This window comes from Pelodiscus sinensis, chromosome 2 (assembly GCF_052426305.1).
Source record: "Pelodiscus sinensis isolate ZL-2025 chromosome 2, ASM5242630v1, whole genome shotgun sequence".
In the NCBI taxonomy this organism is placed as follows: Eukaryota; Metazoa; Chordata; order Testudines; family Trionychidae; genus Pelodiscus; species Pelodiscus sinensis.
In genome coordinates, this window is record NC_143053.1 from 223,071,400 (window position 1) to 223,097,168 (window position 25,769).

Genomic DNA, 25,769 nt, shown 5'->3' on the forward strand with positions numbered 1-25,769 from the left:
TATGTACAGGAGAGCACTCTGCCAGCTCTGGTGCCGTGACCATACTGCCACGTTAAAGTGCTGCTACAACTGTGCTTTATAGGAAAAGCCTTGGCAAGCGTTGGGAGCCTGAGTAAGTTACAGAATGGGGATGTTAAATACTGGTTAATTAAATAATCGAATAACCTCATGAAATTTTATCGGTTAGTTGACTATTTTATAGTCTCTGGGGGTGGGGCTGGCAGCCACTGTATCAGAGGCAGCAGCACAGGGTGGTGTCAGGTGGGAGCTGGTGCGGACAGGGAGCCTGTCACCCTGTGCTGCTGCTTCTGAGAGAGAGTCAGCAGCAGTCCCTGTCTAGAGGGGATCTGAGCTTCTGAACCCAGCATGAGCTGGAACTGAGCCAGGCTGCCTGCCCATCTGGCTCTTAATACACTTGAAATGCAGAGCTGAAATGGGGATAGGTTTTGGACCCAGCATGAGCCAGGCTGCCTGCCCACCCAGCTGCTAATACACTTGAAATACAGAGCCACAGCAAGGGTAGGTCCTAGAACTGTTGCAAGCCACGCTGCTGGCCAGGCTGCTAAAAATTTACTGGCAGGGAGAGGGGGAGAGGGAAATGCATGTAGTCTATAGCATTAACCTATAAGCTTTTGCTTTTTTCTACTACTCTATTACACCCCTATTACAGAAGCCTTCACAGGCTTCTGTTATGAGCTGCAGAGTTTCCCATAATTCCTGCCATGCTGTTGCCTCACCTCAACATATCCTTCTGACCTCAGCCACAAGCAGATACGCCTTATGGTTGTCCATCACCATGCCTGCACAGAGTATTCTGCTTCCATAGGATTTTGGGGTCCCTTTATGCTACTCTGGCCTAAAACACTGTAAAGGGGATGGAGTGAGAATCTCACTGGTAGTTCTCCATACTTCTCCAGGCAGCAGGATAGATGCTTTCCTGATAAATGCCAAATTCTGTCAGCATTTACCAGGATGTAAGGAGCCTGTAGTTGCTTCAGGATATTACGGACACAGTGAGTTATGCTGGTTCAGGATAGGTGTGTCTTCCACAATCTATACTGCCAGGGCTACTCTGGAGCCTCAGCTAATGTCTGAAGCTATGTCCCATGAAAAAATGATCTGCTTATGAGTGAAGATGTCTTTTCTGATGTTATGGAGAGTAGCAGGCTTTGTTCTGGAAGGTGCGCCTGGCACCTTTGTGTACCAATGTGGGTTAATCATTGTATATCACTGTAGATCATTGTGTATGTCATTCTTTACTTAGGCCTGGATCCAGCTCTCTGCTCCATTCCCATGCATCTCTGGGAAAATGGTTAATGCTCATTATTGTGCCAGTACAGTAACGGATTTTCCAAGACACAAGGCGATGAGTGTAATATCAGTGGGCAAGAATGAGCCCTTGGTGTTACTTTGCATAGACTTTCATGGAAAACTTTTCAGTATTCAATGAAGGCAGCATTGATGGCTTCTAAAATGTGCAGCTTTAGGGGCCCTTGAAGATGTTTATCCTTTCCTACTTTTGTCTTGAGCACATCTGCTGTTGTTCCAGTCCAAAGGCAGTTAGTTTGCCAGAATTCAGATTAGATCTTTAATTAAGCTTTCATCCCCACTAGCACAGACAACAATGTGAAGTCTGCAAGACCCTAGGAGAAAATATAGCTTATTTCATTGGATTGCAACATTGTTAACATGCCTAAACTCTGCTAGGTTGCCGTGGGAATTTGTTAAGGATAAGCTGAAAGCTATACCTAATCCGAGTTTCATTGAATTTTGATTCTAAACACTATTTACACCACTATTAAAACCAATTAAAATGTGCCTTTTGGAGCTCCCAGCTGAGGTCTGTATTTTTTTTTAATCTCTCAGGCTTTCAGTGCTCCTAGTGGTGCACCTTTCCTGCACTCTGAAACTTGGACCCATTCTGGAAGTAGGATGTGGAGGAGTGGGATAGCTGGGCAGCTGTACTGTTTGATAGAGAGGGGTCTGTTTTCCATCTGAGGAGGGCAAGTGCAAGAAGCACAGCCCTGGGGAAGTTCTGGACCTCAGCATGTGAGCTATCTTTGCCGGTGTCCAATGTGTGTATGCACAGCCATGGCCTCCGAGCACTTGCAGGCACAGTAAGGGGGAGACTTAGCCTTGATTCCAAACAGCCCAGTCACATTCCCTTTAGAGTGTTGATTGCTGCTGAAATCACTATTTTTTTTCTTATGCCACATGTCTCCTGTCCTTGTATTTGGGGCTTTCCACATGGGAGCACTGGAGGAGAAAGGTTCCTATTTCCTCACTCATCCATTCAGACCTATCCAGAGGCAACCAAAGTCTGTTCCAGTCTGTTCCTAGTGCTCTGATTAATGGGAGACAGTGCTACTGCACTTGTTAGGGTAAATGAAGATGCTTACTGTGCATCACTAAGTAAAGGCTAGTTCTCTCAGACAAGTGTTCATCTTTCGGGGCCAGGATGCTTCTAACATTTCGCTGATTTTTATTTTTCAGGGTCATTCATTTATTTTGGACGTTCTCAACAGGCAAACACAAAACCTGTCACGTCGCATCTCCGGAGCCCTGTCCTTACTAAACTGTCGTTTGACTCTGCCCATTGTCAGGTAGCTATTTGATACTAATTGTGATGACGTAGGGTGCGTCTATACTGTACCCATAGCTTATTTTGAGTTAATTTTGAAATAGCTTATTTCTAAATTTGGCGCTCTTTACATAGCCAATTTGGTGCTGTCCATGCCTTAATCCTCATGGAATGATGTTTACAGAGACAACAGAATAGGGCACCTGTTATTTCTAAAGCTATTTCAAAATAAAGGGTAAAGTGTCAAGATGCAGAAAATGCTATTTTGGGATACTGGAAGTATCCCGACAAGCCCTTAATGTCTTCATGTGGTGAGTGGTGGTGTACAGTTGCTGTGGTTGAAAAATTGGCTGCATTCCATTAGTGGGGCAAGTGATCAGATTGATTCTTTATTCTAGCTATGATTAATTTATCAGCAAGTGGTAGCTGGGTAATGCCTAAGGGTTAAAGGTGTCTTCTTTTCCCTAGAGTCTGGGAGCTGACTATTCTCCAGTCTAGCTTAGAGAAGCCTCAGGTCTGTTCTACTTTTACACTACTGCTACCCCCTTAGAAACCATGGACAGCCAAGAATATCCCTATGCATTCCCTCTGGCATTACCTCAGCACACCACCTACATCAAGGATCGGAATAGAATCTTACTGCCATTTCTGCACCATCCAAGAAATCTCCTTACAAATGACAACTCCATTGTGGGAGTTCCATCATTATCTGTATAAATGTTTCAATACTTTGTGAATCATAGGGTATGTCTACACTACAGCGCTAATTCGAACGAACTTAGTTCGAATCAGTTAATTCGAACTAAGCTAATTCGAAATAGTTTGAATTAGCGTTTTGCTAATTCGAACTAGCATGTCTACACAGAGTGGACCCTGAACCGGGGTTAAGGATGGCCGGAAGCAGTGCCGGCAGGGCATCAGATGAGGACTTAGAGCGTGGAGCTGCTGTCTCAGGCTAGCCAAGGGCTGTACTTGAAGGGACCCAACCCCCACCCTGGACAGACAGTTCTCAGGGGTGCCCCGCTTGCAAAGAAGTCCTGGCTTGGATTGCCCGGAGTACCCACACTGGGCACATCACAGCACTCGGCCATCAGACCGGCTGCACTTGCCGCAGGCTGCCATGTGGAGAGAGGGAGTAATTGGGGGGCTGCAGGAGAGGTTCCACCCCCCAGAAACCCACAGAGCCAGCCCAGTCCTCCCTATCGGGGGCTCGTACCCCATTCCTCCCTCACCTCCTTCCACTTACACCTCCCTAGCCCCCCTTCCTGATGTACAAAATAAAGGACAATTGTGTTCAAAAATAAAATATCTCTTAATTGAGCAAAACTGGAGGAGACTGGGAAAAGGAGGTGGGAGAGGGGAAGAGAGAGGGTGGGAGAGGGGAGGGCAACTACAATGATGAGGGGTTTGGAACAGGTCCCATATGAAGAGAGGCTAAAGAGACTGGGACTTTTCAGCTTAGAAAAGAGGAGATGGAGGGGTGGATATGATAGAGGTCTATAAAAGCATGAGTGGGGTGGAGAGGGTGCATACAGAAAAGTTCTTCAGTAGTTCCCATAATAGAAGGACTAGAGGACACCAAAGGAAAGGAATGGGTAGCAGGCTTCAAACTAATAACAGAAAGTTCTTCTTCACAAAGCAAAGAGTCAACCTGTGGAACTCCTTGCTGCAGGAGGCTGTGAAGGCTAGAACTAGAACAAGAACAGAGTTTAAAGAGAAGTGAGATCAATTCATGGAGGTTGGGTCCATGGAGTGGTATTAGCCAGGGGTAGGAGGGTGTCCCTGCCCGAAGTTTTGTGGAAGGCTGGAGTGGGATAGCACAAGACAAATGGCTTGGTCACTGTCTTTGGTCCATCCCCTCCAGGATCCCTAGGGTTGGCCGCTGTCAGCAGACAGGCTACTGGTCTAGATGGACCTTTGGTTTGACCAAGTACGGCCATTCTAAGCTCAGGGCTCAGGGTCGGGGGTCTCAGTGGACCATCTTGATTTTCATGCAAACCTGCTCCTGGGTGGCCAGGCTGGCAGCTCTCCTGCCCTAGACGGCCGCTTTCCTGTGCCTAGTGCGGAGGTCATGGATGAGGTCCACGATGTCTGCACTGGACCAGGCGGGTGCCCGCCTCTTGTGGTCCTGGGCAAGCTCCCAGGAGCCGCCAGCCTGGTCCCGGGAGGGCTGGGGGGCATCGGGTGGCTGGCTCGAGCCGTGCCAGGTACAGGGTCTGCTGGCTGGGTGCTGGCAGGCTTGCACCTGGCATGGGCATCGTAGCCAGCCCGTGCCCCTTTAAGGGGTCCGGGGCCGGGAGGGGGACAATAGAGTTTCCCTGGTGTTGGCCAGAGTGGCCACCAGGGAAAGCTGGGGAAGGCTAGCCTCCCACTAGTTCGAATTAAGAGGCTACACACCCCTTAATTTGAACTAGGAAGTTCGAACTAGGCTTAGTCCTCATGGAATGAGGTTTACCTAGTTCGAACTAAGCGCTCCGCTAGTTCGAATTAAGTTCGAACTAGCGGAGCGCTAGAGTAGCACCTATCAAAGTTAATTCGCACTAACGTCTGTTAGTTCGAATTAACTTTGTAGTGTAGACATACCCATACTGACTGGGCGTGTGAACGCTGAACACTCCCCAGTTAGCATTCAGTATGATTCACATATACAAAACACCCTAATATTGTAATTGAAAATAATCAATGTAATGTTTGACACATCATCAAAATGCGTCATCAGAATGTTTTGAAAAGAAGTAGAAAAATGGTACAAAAAAGGAATGGTTTGCAGTGCGGTGTTAGGGAGGGAGTCTATGCCTGGTTCCTTTAATTTTAGGGTCAGTTTATGCCAATTCAGCCCTTTTACCTAGTTCAAAGGGGCTGGAGTGAACATCAGGATCTGCCTCTTAATTTTTGTAACTTTACAGAGTCTAGTGAAGAATCAGAAGTTGAATCAAAACCATTCTCTGAGCATCTTCCCCATATATAATAGAACGAGGGCCAGAATGAGGCTATAAAACATTGACTGTGTAACCTTCCGCCAGGTGAAGCCAGCAGAAGCCAGGGCCAGGTTCAATATCTAGGAGTTCTTCTCAATCCATCCAATCAGAATTGGCTCGAGCCCTCCCCAGTAACCTGAAAATTTCACATATCACCTCGAGTGTCTCTAAGAGGCAATGATTCCCCACTTGCAAGCACAGGGTCTGAGCATAGAAAATAAATTTTTAATAAAATGGAGGGAAGTAACTTGACATTAATTTGGGAAAACACCTCAAACAGGTGGTCATAAACAACCCATGAGTAAAAGTGCCACCCCAAGTGGTTTGGGCCGTGTCCTTTTCCTCTCCAATTCTTAAGTCCAGCAGTCTCAATGTCCTCTTCAAATGCCCAGCCCTTCTCTGCACTTCTCTCATAGTTGCTATCATTGATCAGTACAGACCCAGAGTTTAGGGTTGCATGTGCAGAGTCCACCTCCCATCCTGGGGTGGGGGTAAAGAGGCATCTTACTCACCATCTGCCTGCTCACTGCTCTATGCTGCCACCCTATTGGTGGCTCATGGCGCTTCTCTGCCATTGCTCTGATGGCCACTTGTTGCACCTTTCTCCTGCTGCTCGTGCTGCTGTAACCCCACACACCTGGTGTGGTTACCATGCAGTGGCATTTAGACCACAGCAACAGCTAACATCAAGAGACTTCTACAGCATGGGCTGGGAGCCAGCTAGCTTTTAGTTCAGAGGGTAGAGGCTCATATATCCCAGGTTCAAATCCACCTGGTGGTGGTAACTGCCTCTGCAGCTGTTAGTCACCATCTGCTGCCATTTACTTCTTGGCTGTGAGTTCTGTCTGTCAGTCTCAAGTAATTTCAACTCCCAGTGATTTCAACTCTTAGCAAGCAGCGTAGAAGCAACACAACTACAGCACAATTAACATAAGGAAGAGGCCTTATAATAATGCCTGTTTAGCTCTGTTCTTTTAAGGGCTCTGTTCTTTGAATAGAGGGATGGGGAAACAGGTCAAAACAATCCAGGCAAGAGAGGGTATGTATTCCTGGCCAGAATAACCTTACCTCATACCTCTTCTCTCACAGAACTCTGAAAGTTGAACTTCTACTTAGCAAGGTTCTTTCTGCTAACTGTGAGCACTTACTTTGGAACAGTTTAGCACAATATTACTTTTCTGTATTTCCACAAAATTATAAACATTGGTAACCATATTTCAGCTATCCCTGCATTTAATACAAACATATCTGGTGTTGGGTCATAAATTAAGTTGATTACAATGAGTAAAATACTACTCCATCTACTGAATATCTAACAAATCTAAGTAAAGTAGGGGTAAACTATATTTACATAGACGAACATAGGATCTTCCCCCCTTCCAGCTAGAGCATTCCTTCAGGTCCTGCTTTGGCCCCGAAGAAACTCCTGGAGGCAGGTTGCCTTTCAGGGCACAGGAGGAAAGCAGGTGCTGATATATCCTTTAGTAGGCTTAGCCTGCACTCCTTATGTTGGGCCAGCCTGATGGCTGATATTGGAGAGAGGGCCCTGCTCCATCTCCTTCACAGAGTTTGGTGCAGACATGGGCAAACTTTTTGGCTGGAGGCCACATAAGGAGATGGAAATTGTATGGAGGGCCATAAATGCTCACAAAATTCGGGTTGAGGTGTGAGAGGAAGGGAAGGCTCTGGCTGGGGTTGTGGGCTCTGAAGTGGAGCCAAAAATGAGTCCAGTTTGTGAGAGGGAGCTCTGGTCTAAAGTAGGAGATTAAAGAATGTGGGGGTGGGGGAGGGGAGGGCTCTGGCTAGGGTGTGAGTTCTGGGGTGGGGCCGGAAGTGAGGGATTTGGAGTGCAGAAGGGTGTTCTGGGATGGAACCGAGGGGTTCAGAGGGCAGGAAAGGAGTTTCAGGGGTGTAGGCACTAGGCTCCCCTTACCTTATCAAATAGCTCCCAGAAGCAGCAGCAACATGGCCCTCTTCTAGTTGGATTTTATATGGAGGCATGGACAGGTGGCTCTATGCACTGCCCCATGTCCACAGGTGCCATGGATTCAGCTCTCATTGGCCACAGATCCTAGCCAATGGGAGCTGCAGGGGTGGTGCTTGGGGCGGGGGGAAGACATGCTGGAGGGAAGACATGCTGCTGCTTCTGGGAGCCATGCAGAGCAGGGCAAGTCCCATACCTCACTCCTCATCGGGAGCTCAAGGGCCAGATTAAAATGGCTGATGGGCTAGAAGCAGCCTGCAGGCCATTGTTTGCCCACTCCTCATTTGGTGTCACAGATTACATTAAACTCACGGAACTATAACTCCCCTTTTGTACAAGCAGAGCCGGTCTTAGGGGAAGGCAAGCTGGGTTGTTGCCCGGGGCTGCCATTTTCAAGGGGCCGCAGACAGAGCCGGTTTTAGGACCTCCAGAATCCTCCCCCCAGGTTTCCCTAGTTATCTCCCCGTAACAAATGTTACCCTCTGGGCAAGCCAGGTGATCACCTGGGGCCGCCAATTGGTTAGGACCGGCCCTGTGTACAAGAACTGGGATTGTGTACAGCCATTGTACATGGAAGCTCCCAGCAACTGCTCCTGACCAATGTTCCCTTTAATTTTTTCCACCCTTGTGCAGAATACATTTTTATGTGCACTGAGTCATGTAGGAATGTGAACCACCAGTAGAAACACAAACCCTAGCTACGGATGACCTGCTCATCAGATGGGTGATATTTTCATCTCTCTTGAGTGGTTGCACAAGCACACAGCTTACAGAGAACACTGTTCCCCACTCCCATTTTGCACAATGATGTGTTGCAAAGCATAACAGCCCTGCCTTTACCAGACTTGCTCTCACCAGTGTTTACAAATCATCCCTCTTTAGCGTAACTTTCCTCCAGAGAGGTAGCAAATGGCAGTATTGCATGCCAACAGGCTTAGGACATAGTCTCCTACGGTAAATTAAACCAAAGTTGAACAATTAGTTGTGATATTCATTTAAAAGAATTTTGAAAAGCTTGTGAAAGCCCAGCTGGTTTGGTTTCTCCTTTGTGAGCAGATTTGTAAGGAAAGCTGAACATGGAAGTACTATTAATACAATATCCAACTCTCTTTGAACTATTGTGTTGATACCTATTCAAAGAGATCAGCAGCTGTTTAAAATAAAAAAGTAACTATAGTATCATGCTTCACCTCAATTGCCCTCGCTCCCCAAAAAAGGTCTTTTTAGTAATACTTTTTAAGATTGTGCTTTGAGTATGTATTTGGATTTCCTGGATTCAACAGAAATCAGTGAAAGGCTATTCCTTATCCTTATCCAGATGCAAGTTTCAAAAGAGAACAGACTCTTTGTAAGATGGCAAGCCTTGTTTTCCACCATGTTTTCACCACACCTGCTTATTTCAGGAAGGGGCAGGGCAGAAGATGTTTAGGAGGTTCAGTAGTGTGTTAGTGTGTCACTTGCTCTGTGAATAGGAATGTGTCATGTTGCTCTGTATTGGATGTCCCACAGAGAGCATGTAGGGATCTAATATTATTAATTGCTTTGAGGTTTCCTTTAGCTCAAGTCATAAAAACTGTGTTTTGGGGTCAAAGACAAAGGTTTTATATTTTGCCTTTTACTGGATAGTTGAAACTTAGAAGGAATATAAGAATCCATTTGTAGTTGTCAGCTAACAAGCATCTTCATTTAGCTCGAAGTAGCGGTCTGTGGCTTTGGAGCTTTAAGAGATTTCATGTCCTGCATTTTTAAGTTTACATGGCTCATTTTGGAGAGGATGTAGTTTTTCAAAAGTTGAGTTTATAACAATGGTCCTTTATAGAAGGTTGACTGTGATTTCCCTTGTAACTTAAAAAGGGGAGAGGGAATATATTCTGAAAACTTATTAAAGGATGATTTTTGAATTTACAGTACTTTAGGCACAGCAGAAAATTTCAGAGGAGCCATTTAATGTTTCTTTTTGTGTTCTTCCATTTGCCCAGTGAAATCACATTATACCACAGATAGAGTTGGATATTTGCTCATGCAACACACAATTCTCAAAAGCAGGAACAATGACATGTTTCAGAAATTGCTAATTTTGAAAACATAGCAGTTCTCTAATTAAGCTAACAGACATAAAAATTGGTAGAGCAAAAAATATTTCTGACAGTCACCTCTGACATGGGCCATGAATTTGACAAAAGTGAAAGGAAACTCTAGGACCACAGATTTTGGGACAGTTTTGGAGTACATAATTTTCATCGGATTTGGCTATGCTATAAGTTACTATAAGGAGCCTATGTTAGAAGAAGTGAATCAACATGGGTGCTGGTTTTCTGGCTTTTTAATGTCTGACCTGGATGTGATCAGTTGTTAAATTCTTCAAGTCTATTTTTTTCAACTTTCTACATGGATTTTAGGATGTACAGCTTTACTCCATATACAGATGTGATAATATGTCATAAAAAAGATTCCTCTTGGACTCTCAGTTCTCTTACACTAGTGTTCCCCTGCTGTACATTTAAAGAAATAAGATTTATTTGATCTTTATGTAATTGAGTTTATACACATAGTGTAATACATTTCTGGAATTTTGGCCCTACTCGCTATAAGTAATGCAGTTTCATATCTTAGTTCAGTTTAGATTGTAGCTTTATGACTGTGATAATTTATTTAATTACTTAATGGACTAAATAGCAGTTCCATATGCCTTTACTGCAGTTCTGACTAGCCTCTTCACTGATGCGTCCCACCACAGCCAGCCTTCCATTTCCCTTCATTACTTTGGTATTGTAACCGGGTAATTCTTGAGAGTTCTAAATGTGCATACTTGTTATCGGTAGGTTTTAGAGGTGTGAATGGGTTAATTGGTTACCCTCACTGAGTAACACTTTGTGAGTAATGGTTAACTAGTTCCCTGGGAGCAACCTTCTGCCTTGGCCCGCCCCCACAGCTGACCACAGCATGGGGTTTACAAGCTGGCAGCCCAGGCCCAGCCTTAGAGTTGGGACCAGGAGCCAGCAGCCATCCCCAGCCCCAATGTGGGAGATGGCAGCCCCAGCCCCAGCACAGGAGCCAGAAGAACTAGAGCCAGCCCCAGCCTTGATGCAGGGTCCAAGAGCCAGTCCCAGCCCTGGCTGCAGTGTGGGGGCCAGAAGTCAGCAGATCCAGCCCCAGTGTAGGCCACCAGGGAGTGGAAGCCCTATGAGCTGGAGTGGTGAGATCCCGCTTATATGATTAACTGGTTAAATGTTAAATTAATTGATTAACCGGGATTACACTTATTCTAGATTATTACAGGTCAGATGATAAGACGTGCCATGTATCTTAAAGCTCCCTTCTAAAGGCACTTGCAACTCTTGCTGGAGTCGATGGGAGCTGCAGCTGCGCAGCAGGTACCCATAGCTCTGAGAATTTGGTCCTCAATTGACTAGACTGATGTGGGGCCTTCTATTAGGAGGAGCGATTGATGATAGTCAGGTGTGTGTTTGTGCAATCCTGTTTATTTACAAAGAATGTACACTAAGCTCTTCTCATGGGGCGGGGGACAGGCCCTTTAATGGGGAGTCAGTTATGGGCAGATGGGACCCTGCTTTCTGAAGGCCTATTGGGAAGTAAATAAGTGTACCAGGTGGCTGCTTAATGGTTAATTAGTAAACAAGCACCTGGACCTAACACACAAAATCTGGACCATCCATACTTGTAAATAAAACACGTAGTCCATCTAGGGCACCTTGACATTTTGAAGCAACCAGTTGCTCCAGATTTCATGGTGCCCTAGGCAGCTGCGTGCTGTGTATGGGCTCTGGCTGCCTTGAGTTCCAGCCCCTGGCAGCCTGCCCTCCACTCAGTGCCAGTCCACCTGTCCCACACTCCATACCCCTGCCTCAGCATTGGTCTGGTCGCACCACACCCCATCCCCTGGATGCCTCCCAGGGCTCGGTGCCCAGCCCCTGCTCACCATGCAGCGTTGAGTTGCCCCTGTGGGCTTGTGGACTCAGATGGAGCAGGGGGCAGCTGCTCAGAGGGTAGCTGGAGAGAAGCGGAACTTTCCGCTTAAAAGTGCCACTTCTTTCTGGCTGGCTGCATGGACACCTGCTGCTGCTGTGGAGTCTTTTGGTCCATACCTCCCACTTGGCCCTGCTCCAGGTTGCCCAATCTCCTGGACCTGATGGACTTGATGTCACCACAGTAAATGATGTCAGGTCTATGTGGTCCAGGAGAGTTGGCAACCTCTTTCTCCCACAGCTTCAGTGCCCCACTCTGTACAGAGCACCACTCCCCTGCCCCCTGTGGTGGGGTACTGGTGTGGGGCTGCACCTGTAGGGATGGCCCTGAAGAAGATTACCCCACTTCAGTTAGGGCAGGTGCTTCCAAGGAAAAGAGGCTTCTGGTAACAAGGGGCTAATTAAGAGAAAGCAGTTCCACAGCCAGAGTGATCCCAGGGAGGGAAGTAGGAGCAGTCGAGGAGAAGAATGTGGCAGGGTTAGTTACCAGGGCTGACTCAGCAAAGAGCAATATGTTGTGGGGAATAAGCGGCTACTGGCAGATTCTCCCCCCCTCTCCCCCCTGCCCTACAGAGGCTGTGCCTCCAGATGAAGAATTCAATTTGAAAGTGCCCCAGTATTAAAGGACTGTGATGGAAAAAACAATGAACCCCTATATGGATGTCTTTGATGTGGAGTAGTTGAATGAAGATCTTGCTAATACTTTGTGTTGGTCTTTTCTGTTAATAACTGAGGTCCTCTAAAGGAGGCCCTCTTCAGTACTTGAAGACCTGCTTGGACTTATTTAGGCCCTAGGTGAGAGGAAGTTAAGGCAGAACTCACCCATAAATCTGTCTTTGACAGCAAGGGGGCACAGAAGAATGGCCTGCACCATGACATTCCACCTTTCCCTGAGCACAGTGGAAACAGACAGACAGTTTCCTTGTTTTCTATTTTCAAGCCTGTTTTTCCAGTCATTGCTCTGCTCAAAAAACAATACTCTCTCTTAGCTTCCTCTCAGGGCTGCATTCATACTACTGCTCCCGTCTTCTTGCTTTCCAGTCCTGTCTGCTGCTGATATGCATAGATGCAACTAAATTAATGCCCCAAATTCTGTATACTCAACCAGTCCTTGGGAAAACCTTCTTATTGTTCCTGAGTTAGTTTTTGCTCAGGCCTTACTGTGTAGCCCAAGGAACTGGTGTCTCTTAATTCAGCTATTTTATTCCATAAAGAGGCTTAATTGTTTCTTCCATTTAGGCAATGTTTACACTACAGACTCTTGACAGTAAGCTTATACTGGTGAGAAGTGTGATGAGATGTGATCCCTGACAGACCTAGGTATACTGGCAAAAGCTCTTTGTGAAGACACAGCTTAAATCAGCAAAACTGCACTGTACAGGTTTCTTGTTTTGCATGGAAGAACTGGAATAAACTATATAGGTAAAAGTTCAGTTTTGCCCATATAAGCTGTGTCCATGATACGAGCGCTAACTGGTTGTCAACTGACGGTCAGGGCAGTGTGTGTATGTATGTTACCGAGAAAAGGGTTTAACGTCTGTGACTTTACTGCTAGGACCGGGGTCCCATCGCAGAGGGCAGCCGACAGGCTGACAGACGCCCCTGTTTATAGGAAGAGCTTATTACACCTCAGATTTTAGCTGCTAGGATACAGGATCCCTTCGCAGCAGGCAGTCTAGGGAAGACTGAGAGATGCCCCAACGGATCTGTCACCTGGGAGTGACATGATCCAAAACGCCCAAGCTCTTCCTATACCTGTCCCTTATGACCAGCTGAAGTTCTTTTAAATTGTGCTTGGTTCTGTTACAGCAACTGAAGGAGTCAGGTTAAAACTTAAACAGTTACAGGTTTATTAAAAAGACTTATAAAAGCATATGGTTACAATGGCTATTGCTCTCTTTCTTAACTGCTAGCAAATATAGATCTTAAAAATGGTTACAAAGAAAATAAAGATAGAAAATAGAAATAATGGTATCAAGTGACAGCTTAATCTTTAAAGAGCTCTAAGTCTACATTTAAGTGTACATTTAAGACAAAGGACCACAACCAGGTACAATTTTTACCCCCTTCTGTGCCTCTCGACTCCAGCGGGTCAAGGCAGGGCCGGTCCCTCAATTCCTAGGAAAGACGAATACAAGGTGGGAGTCCCCATGGAACCTCGGGAGGTCAAAACACCTAACCCGACCAGCAGATAGATGGTAGATTGACACTCAGAGTAAATGTGCTGCTGGACCCATCTTTATACCCCTGGGGGCCCGTGTCCTCTTTCTTACCTTAAGATGTACTGGTCCGTTTTGTGGCGCCAGTTCTTACAAGCAAGTTTCAAATAATTTACACTTGGAAGAGAGGAAGATAGCTAAATTAGGGGTACTAGACAGTTTTTTACTGGGCGGGAGATCCTCACCCCACGGACGGCTGTGTGTTCGTATCAATATGGGTTTTAGTCAAGGGCACTCCTCGGCAGTCTCTTGGTCAGCAATTGGCATATCTCTGTTTACAGCCATTCAGAGTCACAGCAGCCTGCATATCCTGAGCCTCCTGCTCAAGGCTTTTCCTGCTCTGTGTGCCCTGCATGGTCCAGGCAAGCAAAGATGGATGTTACAAGGGAGGTTCCTGTCTGACTACACTGGTGTGGTATGTCCGCATATATTAGCAGAGTGCTCCTAGTGTAGTCCTGGCCTTACCCTCTGTGAAAGATAACTACCCCATCTATCAACTTCAGGCAGATAGATCTGTGATTGCCAAAGTTGGCATGCTGGCAATGAAGCAGTGCTTTCCAGCACAACAATGCTATGTGGTAGTGAACCTAAAATGGGTTGAGTTCTTTAGATCTATTTGCTTACAGCCTATAATTTAAGACAAGATCAACTGGAGAACATTTTCTGTGTAATCTGATGATCCAAGAACCCCCATGGAAACTTACCACTAAGGATGCAAATAGAACTGGATAAGAGAGTCTTTAGCAACAAGTTATATTCACCAGCTGAGTATCCTTTCATTTGTAGTGAGAGAAATTGAGTATCTAGGGCTTGCAGAGAATGGAGGGCTTTGCAGTTGGGGGATTTTAGCCTTTCATTATGTAAAAAAGTGGAAAAAAACTTATGAAAAGAAAAATACAAATTTTGTTTCCTTAAAAATCTTATTTCTCTCCAATTCTTGTGGTCACAATGGTATTTGGAATACTACTCAACGAAACTTATTGAAACTAGGTCAAGCTATATGAGTCACTAATCCCTGTTCTTTCTAGAGGGTTAAAGAGTTCTGTTTTCTGTCTTCCTGGCTTCCATGCCTTCCACACCAGTTTTTCCAGTTGCTTCCATTTCCACCCTGTTCCCTGTTGTCCTCACTTCCTAGGCCATAAACTTGCCATTGGATTTCAGTAGCCCATCAGAATAATTAAATAAAAAACCCTCTTCCATAATTTTCATCCCTGATGGTTTGCGTGTTTGGTTCTGAAAATTGAAAAGCAGATGAAGAATGACAGTTCAGATGGTATTTTATATTTTTACATCATTCTCTGACTTTCCTTAAGCCTCACTTAATTTGCCTTTTCAAATATTTTACCTGTGTCTCAGGGTAAAGTTTCGAAAACAATTATTCTTTTTTTAGGAGCTCCAGAGAAGGAAGAGAAATCATAGATATTGATAGGTTATGATGGAAATATATATTTAATATCATAGGTACATATTTATAGTGGCTTTACCCTTTTGAAACAAATTGCCATCCTTTGGAATCCTTTAAGGTATGCCTGATGCATTATGACTTAAAATGCAGGACAATGTAGCACTTTAAAGACTAACAAGATGGTTTATTAGATGATGAGCTTTCGTGGGCTAGACCCACTTCCTCAGATCAAATAGTGGAAGAAAATAGTCACAACCATATATACCAAAGTATACAATTAAAAAAAAATGAACATATATGAAAAGGACAAATCACATTTCAGAACAGGAGGGGGATGCAGGGGGGGGGGGAAGGAAGGAAGGTAAGTGTCTGTGAATTGATGATAATAGAGGTGGGGAGAGTGGGATGTTTGTGAGTTAATGGTATTAGAGGTGATAATTGGGGAAGCTATCTTGGTAATGGGTAAGATAGTTCGAGTGTTTGTTCATTCCTTTTTGGAGAGTGTCGAATTTTAACATGAATGACAGTTCAGAGGATTCCCTTTCAAGTGCAGATGTAAAAGGTCTTTGTAGCAGAATGCAGGTGGTTAAGTCATCGAGAGAGTGTCCTTTCTCGTTAAAATGGCAAGAAACTGTTTTTTCTTTGTGATCTTGTCTGATATCTGTTTTGTGGGCATTAATCCTTTAGCGAAGTGTCTGAGATGTTTGTCCAATGTACATAGCAGACGGACACTTTCGGCACATGATAGCATAGATTATATTTCTGGATGCGCAGGAATATGTATTCTTGATCTTATAACTCACTTGGTTAGGTCCAATAATGGTATCAGCAGAATGAATATGTGGACAAAGCTGGCAACGGGGTTTGTTGCAAGGGAAGGTACCAGGGTTGGTATTAGTGTGGTATGTCCTGTGGTTGTTGGTAAGAATCATCTTGAGGTTAGGTGGTTGTCTATAGGAGACTATGGGTCTGTCTCCCAGAGCCTCTTGGAGTATGGTATCCTGTTCTAGTATAGGCTGTAGTTTATTGATAATGTGTTGGACAGGTTTAAGTTGGGGGTTGTAGGTGATGACAAGTGGTGTTCTATTGTTGGTTTTCTTGGGTCTGTCTTGAAGTAGATGGTTTCTAGATATTCGTCTGGCTCTTTCAATTTGCTTTTTTATTTCTCCGGGTGGGTAGTTGAGGTTTATAAATGCTTGGTAGAGATCCTGTTGTGACTATTTTCTTCCACTATTTGATCTGAGGAAGTGGGTCTGGCCCACGAAAGCTCATCATCTAATAAACCATCTTGTTAGTCTTTAAAGTGCTACATTGTCCTGCAGTTTGCTTCAGCTACCCCAGACTAACACGGCTACATTTCTATCACTATTCTGCATTATGACTTGTGAGTGTGTACACAATACAATGCAATGCAAAGTTATTATAATGCAGTGATTATAATGCTGTAAATCTATATTGAAATTGCTGTACATTGGCAAGCTGCCCAACACATTTAATAAATATTTCTTTCAACAGATAATGTTTTGGTATAAGTTATCACTGGATTCCCAGCTCTCTGTCTTTAAGAGAACTGTCCTTGGTAAGGATTTGCAAAAACTAGGCGACATAGCAGGTTTCTCCAAGAGGCAGTGGACTAAAGCAAATATTCTTATAGAAAGCAAACCTGAGGAGATGCCACCTTCACCTTTCCAGGTAACTGTATTGGCAATTACATTTTGTTTACAAACAGGTATTTCAATATGGCTTTTAGAATTAATTTATTTTCATGAATTAAAATACTCTTTGCTCACACTTTTATAAGGAATTACTTTAAGCTTTTTCTATAGATGTGGAAATTAAAGAGGGATGTCAGTGTTTCAGAAGTTTATGTATTAAAATCACACATTTATGATAGTCAAGTACTAAATGTGCAGTATAATAAAAATGGTACCGTTGTAAAAAAAGGTGTATATTATTTTGTGGTGTGTTAACATTAAGACATTAAGGATGCATCTAGACTGCAGCTCTTTTCTGGGATAACTCTGGGATATCCTGGAAAAGCTATGCTGTGTCTAAGGAACGCGTCCACTTTTTCGGAAAAATTTCCAAAAAAGCAGATGCGTTCTTTCGCCATCTCCTTCTTTACAAGGAAGAAGGGACAGCTCGAAAGAGAAGGTTTTTCTGAAATTTGGTGCCGTGTAGAGGCGCCAAATTTTGGAAAAGCCTCTTTTGAAAGAAAAGTGGAAAAAGATACGCAAATTGTGTAGCCTAAGTAAGACATAGGAGGTAATTGCTCTGGTCAGGCCTCACTCTACTGTGTCCAATTCTGGGTGTCACACTTTAGGAAAGATGTAGACAAACATGGTAAAAGGTTGAGACAAACCTGTCCTATGAGGAGAGGTAGGAAAAAATCATGTTTAGTCTTTAACACTGAGGGGGACATGATACATTTTTAAATGTGGAAAGGGATGTTATAAAGAAGGTAGTGATTGATTGTTCTCCATGCCTACTGAAGGAAGGACAAAAAAGTAATGGGCTAAATATGAAGCAAGGGTGATTTAGGTTAAACATTAGGAAATACTTTCTAATTAGAAGAGTAGTTGAACTCCAGAATACATTTCCAGACTAGAACCCTGACCACTGGAGATTTTCAAGAACAGGTTGGATAAAGACCTATCAGGGTGGTCTAGTTTTACTTGTTCCTGCCTGATCACAAAAGCTGGACCTGATGACATCCTAAATCTGTGTGTGTGTGTGTGTGTGTGTGTGTGTGTGTGTGTGTGTGTGTGTGTGTGTGTGTGTGTGTGTGTAATAAATTTCCTGCAGGATGACAAAGTGACATCCCCAGGAGCCCTGACCACGTGACTGCTCTATGAAATGGGATGGTGGTGGCTCCATGCCTGTGTACTCCCTGGAGCACCATCCGCCTGCCTCTGGACCTTGCCCCCAGCCTGCCCGGCTCATGCTTCTGCTGCGCAGCTTGGTTTTGTGTGGCCTGGGCTCAGGTGCACTCTCCCAGGCCTGCTGCTGCTGGGCAGGTCTTTCACCAGTTCTCCAGAGTGGCCAATTTGTGCTCTGAGCGTGTGATGGAGCAAAGCTGCCCCAGCAGGCCCCTTCAGAAACGCTGAGCAGGGGGCAGGCTCTGGCTCCTGCTGTGATGCCCAGCCCAATGGAGCTCCTGGGGAGGAGGGGCATGCAGCTTGATGAATTCATGGGGGGGTGTAGGACGGGAAGAAGGGGAGATAGGATGTATAAGGGGATGGGTGGTGTGGCAAGGGGGGATGGTAGGATATAGGAATGGAGGCAGGGGGATGGGCAGTGTGGAGGTAGAAATGGGGAGGGGTTAAGGAGGATGGTGAGTGCAGGAATGGAGGCAGGGGGTTCAAATTGAAGTACAGGTTGCGGGTGGGGGAAGAGTTGGGGTTGGCCAGGCCTTTGCCTGGCACCTATGGGGGGAGGGGGAGGAAGGAGCAGGCTGGGGTTGCACACCTTGGTCTGGCCCTCCCCAGCTTCAGGGAGAGCCAGGACTGCCTACCCCCGAGACCGGGGGAGGGGAGAGGTTAGGAAGTGTAGCGAGCAGGGGGCATCACCCCCTAGTATTTCTATAATTCTGTGATTACATACTCAAAAATTAGCAGCTAGTGGTGTTGGCTACATGGAGGGTGAGTGCAGGCTCCTGGACATTTTAGTCAGTAACGATTAATACTTGCAACATTGATTGCCCTCCAGGCTTTAGTTGGACTTTCACACTGTTTCATACCTGCCTTTAACTGGATCAGGAGTTCTCAGACTTTGTTTCTCTGACCACCTTCTGACAACAAAAATTACTACACAACCAAGCCTGAGCCTGCCCAAGCCTCACTGTGACGGATTGGGGTAGGGCAAAGCCCAAGCTTCACGGCCCTGGGATGGGGGTGGGTGGGGAGGTGAGGCAAAGCTAAAGTCCAAGAGCTTTGGCCCCAGGTGGAGGGTCCCATAACTTTATCCCTGCCACTCAGGGCTAAAGCCTTCAGGATTTGGATTTGGTCCCAGAAGTTTGGGCTGTATCTTTGGCCTTGAGCAAGTCTAATGCCAGCCCTCGTGACTCCAATAAAAGGGAGCTGTGACTACTTTAGGTTCCCAACCCACAGTTTGAGAACCACTGAAATAGATGTAAAAGACAAATGTTGAATTACTCACCAATGCTCCATCTGTTAAGAAAACATGTCAGCTGAATACTCTCATCTCTGGATATGGTCAGAAACTGGCCTGTAGTAATACCCACCAATAGGACAAAGGGCCAAGTTGAAAGTTAAATACTCCCCAGAGCCCTGATGCATCAGCCTTAGGCATTCTGACTATATGAGTGGGACAAGACAATCTCCACTCAAGCACATATTGGTGGGACATAATCACACTTCATCACAAGTCCTGTATGATTTTTAGCAGCATTTGCCTTCTGGAATATGTAAGAGCAGACCGTCAGGCAGATTTGCCCTGTCTTCTCATAGATTTGCATTACTTCACCAGCAAAAAGTAGCTATAAACTTGGTGGATTTAGCCATATGAAAATTCTTCCTGCATGTGGGTGCTTGAGCTATATGGTACTGCCATAGTAGCTCCTACACCACTCTTAACTAAATTGTCAAGAGTGTGCAATGTCCCAGTGATTCTGCCAGTTGGAATGGCCCCTTGGAAATGGTTTGCATTTATTTTGGATCAGGCAGTTGATCTGTGGTGCTTTGAAAAATTATCCTAAGGCAGCTCATGTCTGGACAATTTCATGAGCATGTCCCGTTTCATAAGCATGCTATTCAGACACCCCTCCCCCGACTATTTGTATTATTATGAAAACTTTTTAAAATAAAGCTAAGAAACTCTGTTTCACATACATTATAGCCTGAATCAGAGGGCTGTAGTTAAGCGAACCCAGTATGGCCATTCAGTGACTTCATGTGTCAAATATGGCTTCTTTATGTGCTAGATGGCAGGGAGTTGGGGACATTGTGCATTTAAAAATATCTTCATATTCACACTGTATGTATTTCTTGTATGGAAATGTCTTACTAACTTCAGCAGATGTGGTCTAAATGAACTCATATCTCAATTAAATTGAGTTGTAAACCACCACATTTGGTTACCCTGAATAGCTCATTTAAAAAGACATATAACTTAATGGTTCTACGAGGAAGACAGCACATTCAGGAAGTGATGATTATTATTGCTTTTGTTTGAAACAAGGTTCCATAACTCTCTGTAAAGGTAGTTATGTCTTTGAAAGTTGAGTTTTAAGTTTCTGACTTGAGTCTTACAATACTAGTTTCAACCACATGTTTTTCTGGTTAGTGATGTTCTTCAAAACTGTGGTGGCATTTACTCTCCATAGAGATACCAGGTATTATAAAGAAATTATATATCTTTTTATGTCAACTTTAAGGGTATTTATTTCTTTGTCATTACAGATCATTTTACAAGCCACTGTTCTATCACAGAATGCCACTGTTGCTGTAGATGACATCAGTATAACAAACGAATGTGGTATTGCATATAAATCACTTTCAGAGAGCAGCAAAGGCAAGTGAAATCAAAGCAAGCAAATTTAAAAAAATAGGCTTGAAGGGCAAAATGTGGTGTCAAGCTAATTTTCTTTTTCATGGTTTGTTTTTCTTTCACAAACAATATTCTTTTGGTTGATGTCATTTTGTGGTTTCCCTCAAAAATGACTTAAACAATAAAATAAGTAATTTATGTGTAAATATTTTAATCTTTCATGGATAACAAATTCCAGAATAATTTGAATTATTCATTACGGAAGTGCAAATCAGAAAATTCATACTTCAGAGTACTGTGGGCTTTTTAAAGTCAGTGAATGTAGGAAAAAGGATGCTACAAAAGTAGTTTTCAGCTATATGTAGACATTATGTTGTATGGTTCAGCTCCTCAATCAGTGCATATTTGCATACTACTGATGGGTTTCAATTCAGTTATGCCAATTTGTACCAGCTGAGGATTTGGCCCTATATTCATGCATTATTACATTTCTTCTACTTCCTATATTTTATATGCATACTCTAAAATAAACTTGCCTCCTAAAAAGCCATTAAAGTGTTTGTGGAGGTGATTTGACCACTCTTTATACGGGTGTTAGGTGGAAACTAGAACAGGACATAAGGTCTAGCAGTGACAGTGCATATTCTGTATTGAAATCTTTCATCTTATGTCTAATATGAGTTTCTACAGATAATTTCCATTAGAATAACAGTGATCCAAACTGCAAATGGATGGACAAAAAGTATTATTTTTTTTATAAAACTATCTGCATCATAAACATATATAGCTTGGTACTTTTCAATATAAATATATTCATTAAATAGAGTAGTATTACATGGCAGAATGGGCATAGATAGTTTCTAAGGAAGTTATGGATGGTTGGGAGTACAATGCAAAAAACCTGAATTTCTTCAACCCTTTTCTGGAAAATATATCAGAGCGGGAATACGGACTTGTAAGTTTTCAGATGCCTTCCCTGCTTCCCAAGTTACAACCAAATATTGCACTGTATTAAGACATTTAGGAATTAATAGAAGCAATTCAAATAAGAAATAGAAAAGGGCTTGTTTTTTTTAAACTTCCTACTTTCATATCAATCAATTAACAGTGTCTTTTTTTGGATATTTACGTTTTAAGGAGGCATTCCAAAGTCATGATGAGATTAGTTGATGCAACCAAATCCTTTCACAAACTAAAAAAGAAAAATGACCTTTTTTTTTTTAACATTGTAGCTGAAATAAAGTTAGCACATTTTGGGTACCACCTACTTTGAAATTTGCCTTGGACTCTCTTCTAACACTATCTTGTTAACTGTGCAACACACAACACCTGACTTCTCGGAATTTCCTTATCTAATAAACAAGAAACATTATGATTGGAGTCAAGAGATGCAGTTGCTAAACTGATTTGTACAATGCACAAAATATTAAGTGCAATTTTTGCCCTTGATTGGCAGAGTGAAAGCTATCTGCTGTTAAAGTATTCATGAGAAAGATGTCCTGTGCTTATTCACTATAAATTGCTGACTTTCAATAGGAGTTGACCATTTAACTCCCTTAGATGCTGTTGTGTTAATTTTTATGGAAAATAAGGGTCCAGATAGTCAAAGATGTTAATATGTCTAAGTCACTGTACAACACTAAATAATTAAACAATGCCCAGAAAGATTGGCCTGCTTATGGTAATGGCAACAATCCACATTAAAAATATTGAACCATTTATTAAAGCTAGAGAAAGAAAAAGCAGTTAAAGTATTTGAAATGTAAAGTATAAAATAAAGTATTCATTGTAAGAATATGACTTCCTTGGGGACAAAACAAGATAAACACACACACAAGGGCACAGCAAAGATTAAAAAATTCAACTTCTGTCTCCTGTGACAGGAGCTTGCAAGGACAATCAGGATCAGAATGGGGTAAAACGTAATCAGGGTTCATGCCAGCATGAATATCGCAGGTCAGAATCCAAATCAGGATTCAGGGTCTGAGTCAGGAGGCAAAGTCCAAATTAAGCTGAGGTCAAAGCCAGGAGTAGCAAATGATCAGGGCAGCTACTGGAGATCCACACTGGACACTTTCTGTATATTCCCTGTATTTCCCTTCTTGGTTTATAGGGAGAAGGGAAGCTATTAGGAGCCATGAAACTGCTGCTTATCAGATGCCTTCGGGTGGGGCTTTCCGTGCTCTGTGTCCACAGAAGGTTGTGGGTAGGGAAGCACAATCTGGTCAAGGCCCTAGACTTGTGAGGCCTTACATCTTGTGTTGACTCTCACTTGCCACCTTGTTTTTGTAGCAGCACTGAATTGTTCAAGGTGTGGCTTTTGCTGCCCCTTTGGTCATAGGCTCACTACACTGTTGCAAGAGAGACTGTATTGGCTGGCTAAGCTAGACTCTTGTTAAACAGCAGGGGGAATAGGAAAGAGAGGAAACAAGTTGTTAGGAAGGAAAATGACACAGAGGAAGAGGTGATAGCATGAGCCTAAGTCTCTCATTCTAGTTACTGTTTAGGGTTTAGTTGAAGCTCTTGGAATTGGTGATGTCATCTGGGTCTCTACCTCTTTCCTGGTCTGGTCAGGCCATCTGTCAGGATCAGAGGCCCAACAGTGCCATGAAGGCCCAACAGTGCCATGTTGGTTTGTGGGGTTCCAGGAGGTTGAGGGGGAGGCAACAATGACACTGAAGTTCAATCCATTGATCTTCTAACCTAGCACCAAGTTTCTCTTATCCCCACGTCTTTTTTTAACACTTCCCCCCCAAGGGGGAAATGTGCAACATAGCCCATCCCCCTGATTATTTTATCCATGAATTAGGCCTAATTTTGCCAGGCTAATTTTGGTTCATTTATTTCTTATCCGTTTTCTTTTATTTACCAATCATAGTCTTAACCTGCTCCTTGTATTGAATCAGTAGACTTATGGTTGGACTGATTTAATCTTCCCATCTTTATCTTGCTTATTTTTATGAGCAAGTTTATGTGACAGGCTGAGTTGCATTTTTGTTATCTTGGACAACTTAGGGCAGGTCTATACCACAAATTTACATTGGCCCAGGTGCACCAATTACACTGTGCTGTTATAGCACGTCTATTAAGGATGCTCGATGATGATGATGAGAGAGTTTTCCCATCAGCTTAATAACTCCATCTCCCCAAATAGTGGTAGCTATGTTGGCGAGAGAAGCTCTACCATCATGGGGGTTAAGGTCAGTATAACTGCATCACTCAGTGGTGTGAATTTTTCACACCCTGAGTAACTTTGGGTATGTCTACACTAGCGGGGGTAATGTAGTCATCTGCAATTGCAAATGAAGTCCGGGATTTGAATTTCCCGGGCTTCATTTGCATGAAGCCGGCCGGCGCCATTTTTAAATGCCGGCTAGTTCGAAACCCGTGCCGCGCGGCTACACGCGGCACGGAGTAGCTAGTTCGGATTAGGCTTCCTAATCCAAACTAGTTGTACTCCTCGTGGAATGAGGAGTACAGCTAGTTTGGATTAGGAAGCCTAATCCGAACTAGCTACTCCGTGCCGCGTGTAGCTGCGCGGCACGGGGTTCGAAGTAACCGGCATTTAAAAATGGCGCCGGCCGGCTTCATGCAAATGAAGCCCGGGAAATTCAAATCCCGGGCTTCATTTGCAATTGCGGATGACTATATTACCCCCGCTAGTTCGAACTAGCGGGGTAGTGTAGACATACCCATAGTTAAACCAAAGTAAGTGTGTACTATAGACCAACTCCTAGAGTTTAGCTCTCTGCACATCAGTGCTTTTGAAAAACCTTCTAAGCTCTTTTAGGCAAGTGTGTAATCTATGAGCACTCAACGCACTTATGAATGTCGTGAAAATAATAATGCACAGGTAGAAGGCTGCTGTCATCTACAAAGGAGAATAGCATTAACTGGATTTCTAGTTCACTTACGATGGTGCGAAAAGGTCATTTTATATAACTGGTTCAATCTGTGTGCACTGTTAAAAATGTATATGGTAAAAAGAACATCTCGTCAATTTTTAATTTTCTTTTTAAAGGGAAAGCAAACCTTACAACCACTGAATCTTCATCCCTTTCTTGTCCACTGGGTTTTTTACCATGTGAAGATGGAGCCTGTATTTTGTCTGACAAATTTTGTGATTTCACACCTGACTGCTCCAATGGATATGATGAAGCCAAATGTTGTAAGTGAAAAACATATTGACTAGTAACTCATACTGTAAGGATATTTATACGTACTCACTGGAAGTTTTGTGGCCTGATATTCATTACTTCATGAGAGTTGTTATGTAATCAAGAATAAAAAGTATGGAGATGCAGTTCTTTCACTTTGACTAGGTCTAGACTACAGCTCTTTGTCAGAAAAAAGCTATGCAAATTGCGCTCCGCTATTTCCGATAGCTTTTCCGGAAGAGGCTTTTCCACCATTTGACCTCATCTAGACAGGGCCAAATGGTGGAAAAGCCTCTTCTTTCGGAGGAGCTCTTATTCCTCATAGAACGAGGTATACAGGACTCCCCAAAAGAGTGGAAGAACAAACGTGGTCTCTGGACGCAGCGGAGTTTTTCTGGGATACTTCCAGTACCCATTGAGTCTGTATTGATGTCCTTTTGTATTGTAACAGCAGTTGCCCTGTTAAAGCTTAAAACAAAAAAGCTGCACTTTGACTTATCAGCAGACCAGAGCTGTTTAAGAGAGTATTTCATTGTACAATGCCTGTGATGTAAAGCACTACATGATGTTTTATGCTGAGAAAATTATTACTATAGCAGTCAAGGCCTGATTTTTCACACATCGTTGCACATGACTAATTTTCACACACAAATGCTACAACTGAACTTACAAATCTAATATTTATGCATCAGCACATCCATTTAGAGCCACAACTGGCTGCGTGCAGATAGTTATTCAGTTTTCAGAAACAATCATTGTTGCATATGCCATCTTTTAAAAATTAGGCCTTGCTGTTAACTTAGTTACTAACCATTGTTGTTATACAAGCCCATGAGCCATGACAATTATGCCAAGTTACTGTGCATTTGCTGATCTTTCCAAAGGGGGTACTGCTACAGATCCATAGGCTCAGTGTTGCAACCTCAGCTTTGAAACAGTCTCTAGGAAGTG

At 43.7% G+C, this 25,769-nt stretch overlaps 1 protein-coding gene across 1 annotated transcript in view; it reads left to right on the top strand.

The window, feature by feature from the left end:
• Positions 1-25,769, top strand: part of MALRD1 (MAM and LDL receptor class A domain containing 1) — a 438,222-nt gene that overhangs the window by 53,435 nt on the left and 359,018 nt on the right. The window contains exons 11-14 of the mRNA XM_089776725.1: positions 2,494-2,603; positions 16,669-16,845; positions 20,574-20,676; positions 24,360-24,369. Coding sequence (XP_089632851.1) covers positions 2,494-2,603; positions 16,669-16,845; positions 20,574-20,676; positions 24,360-24,369 — 400 coding nt within the window. The remainder of the gene's footprint in view (positions 1-2,493; positions 2,604-16,668; positions 16,846-20,573; positions 20,677-24,359; positions 24,370-25,769) is intronic.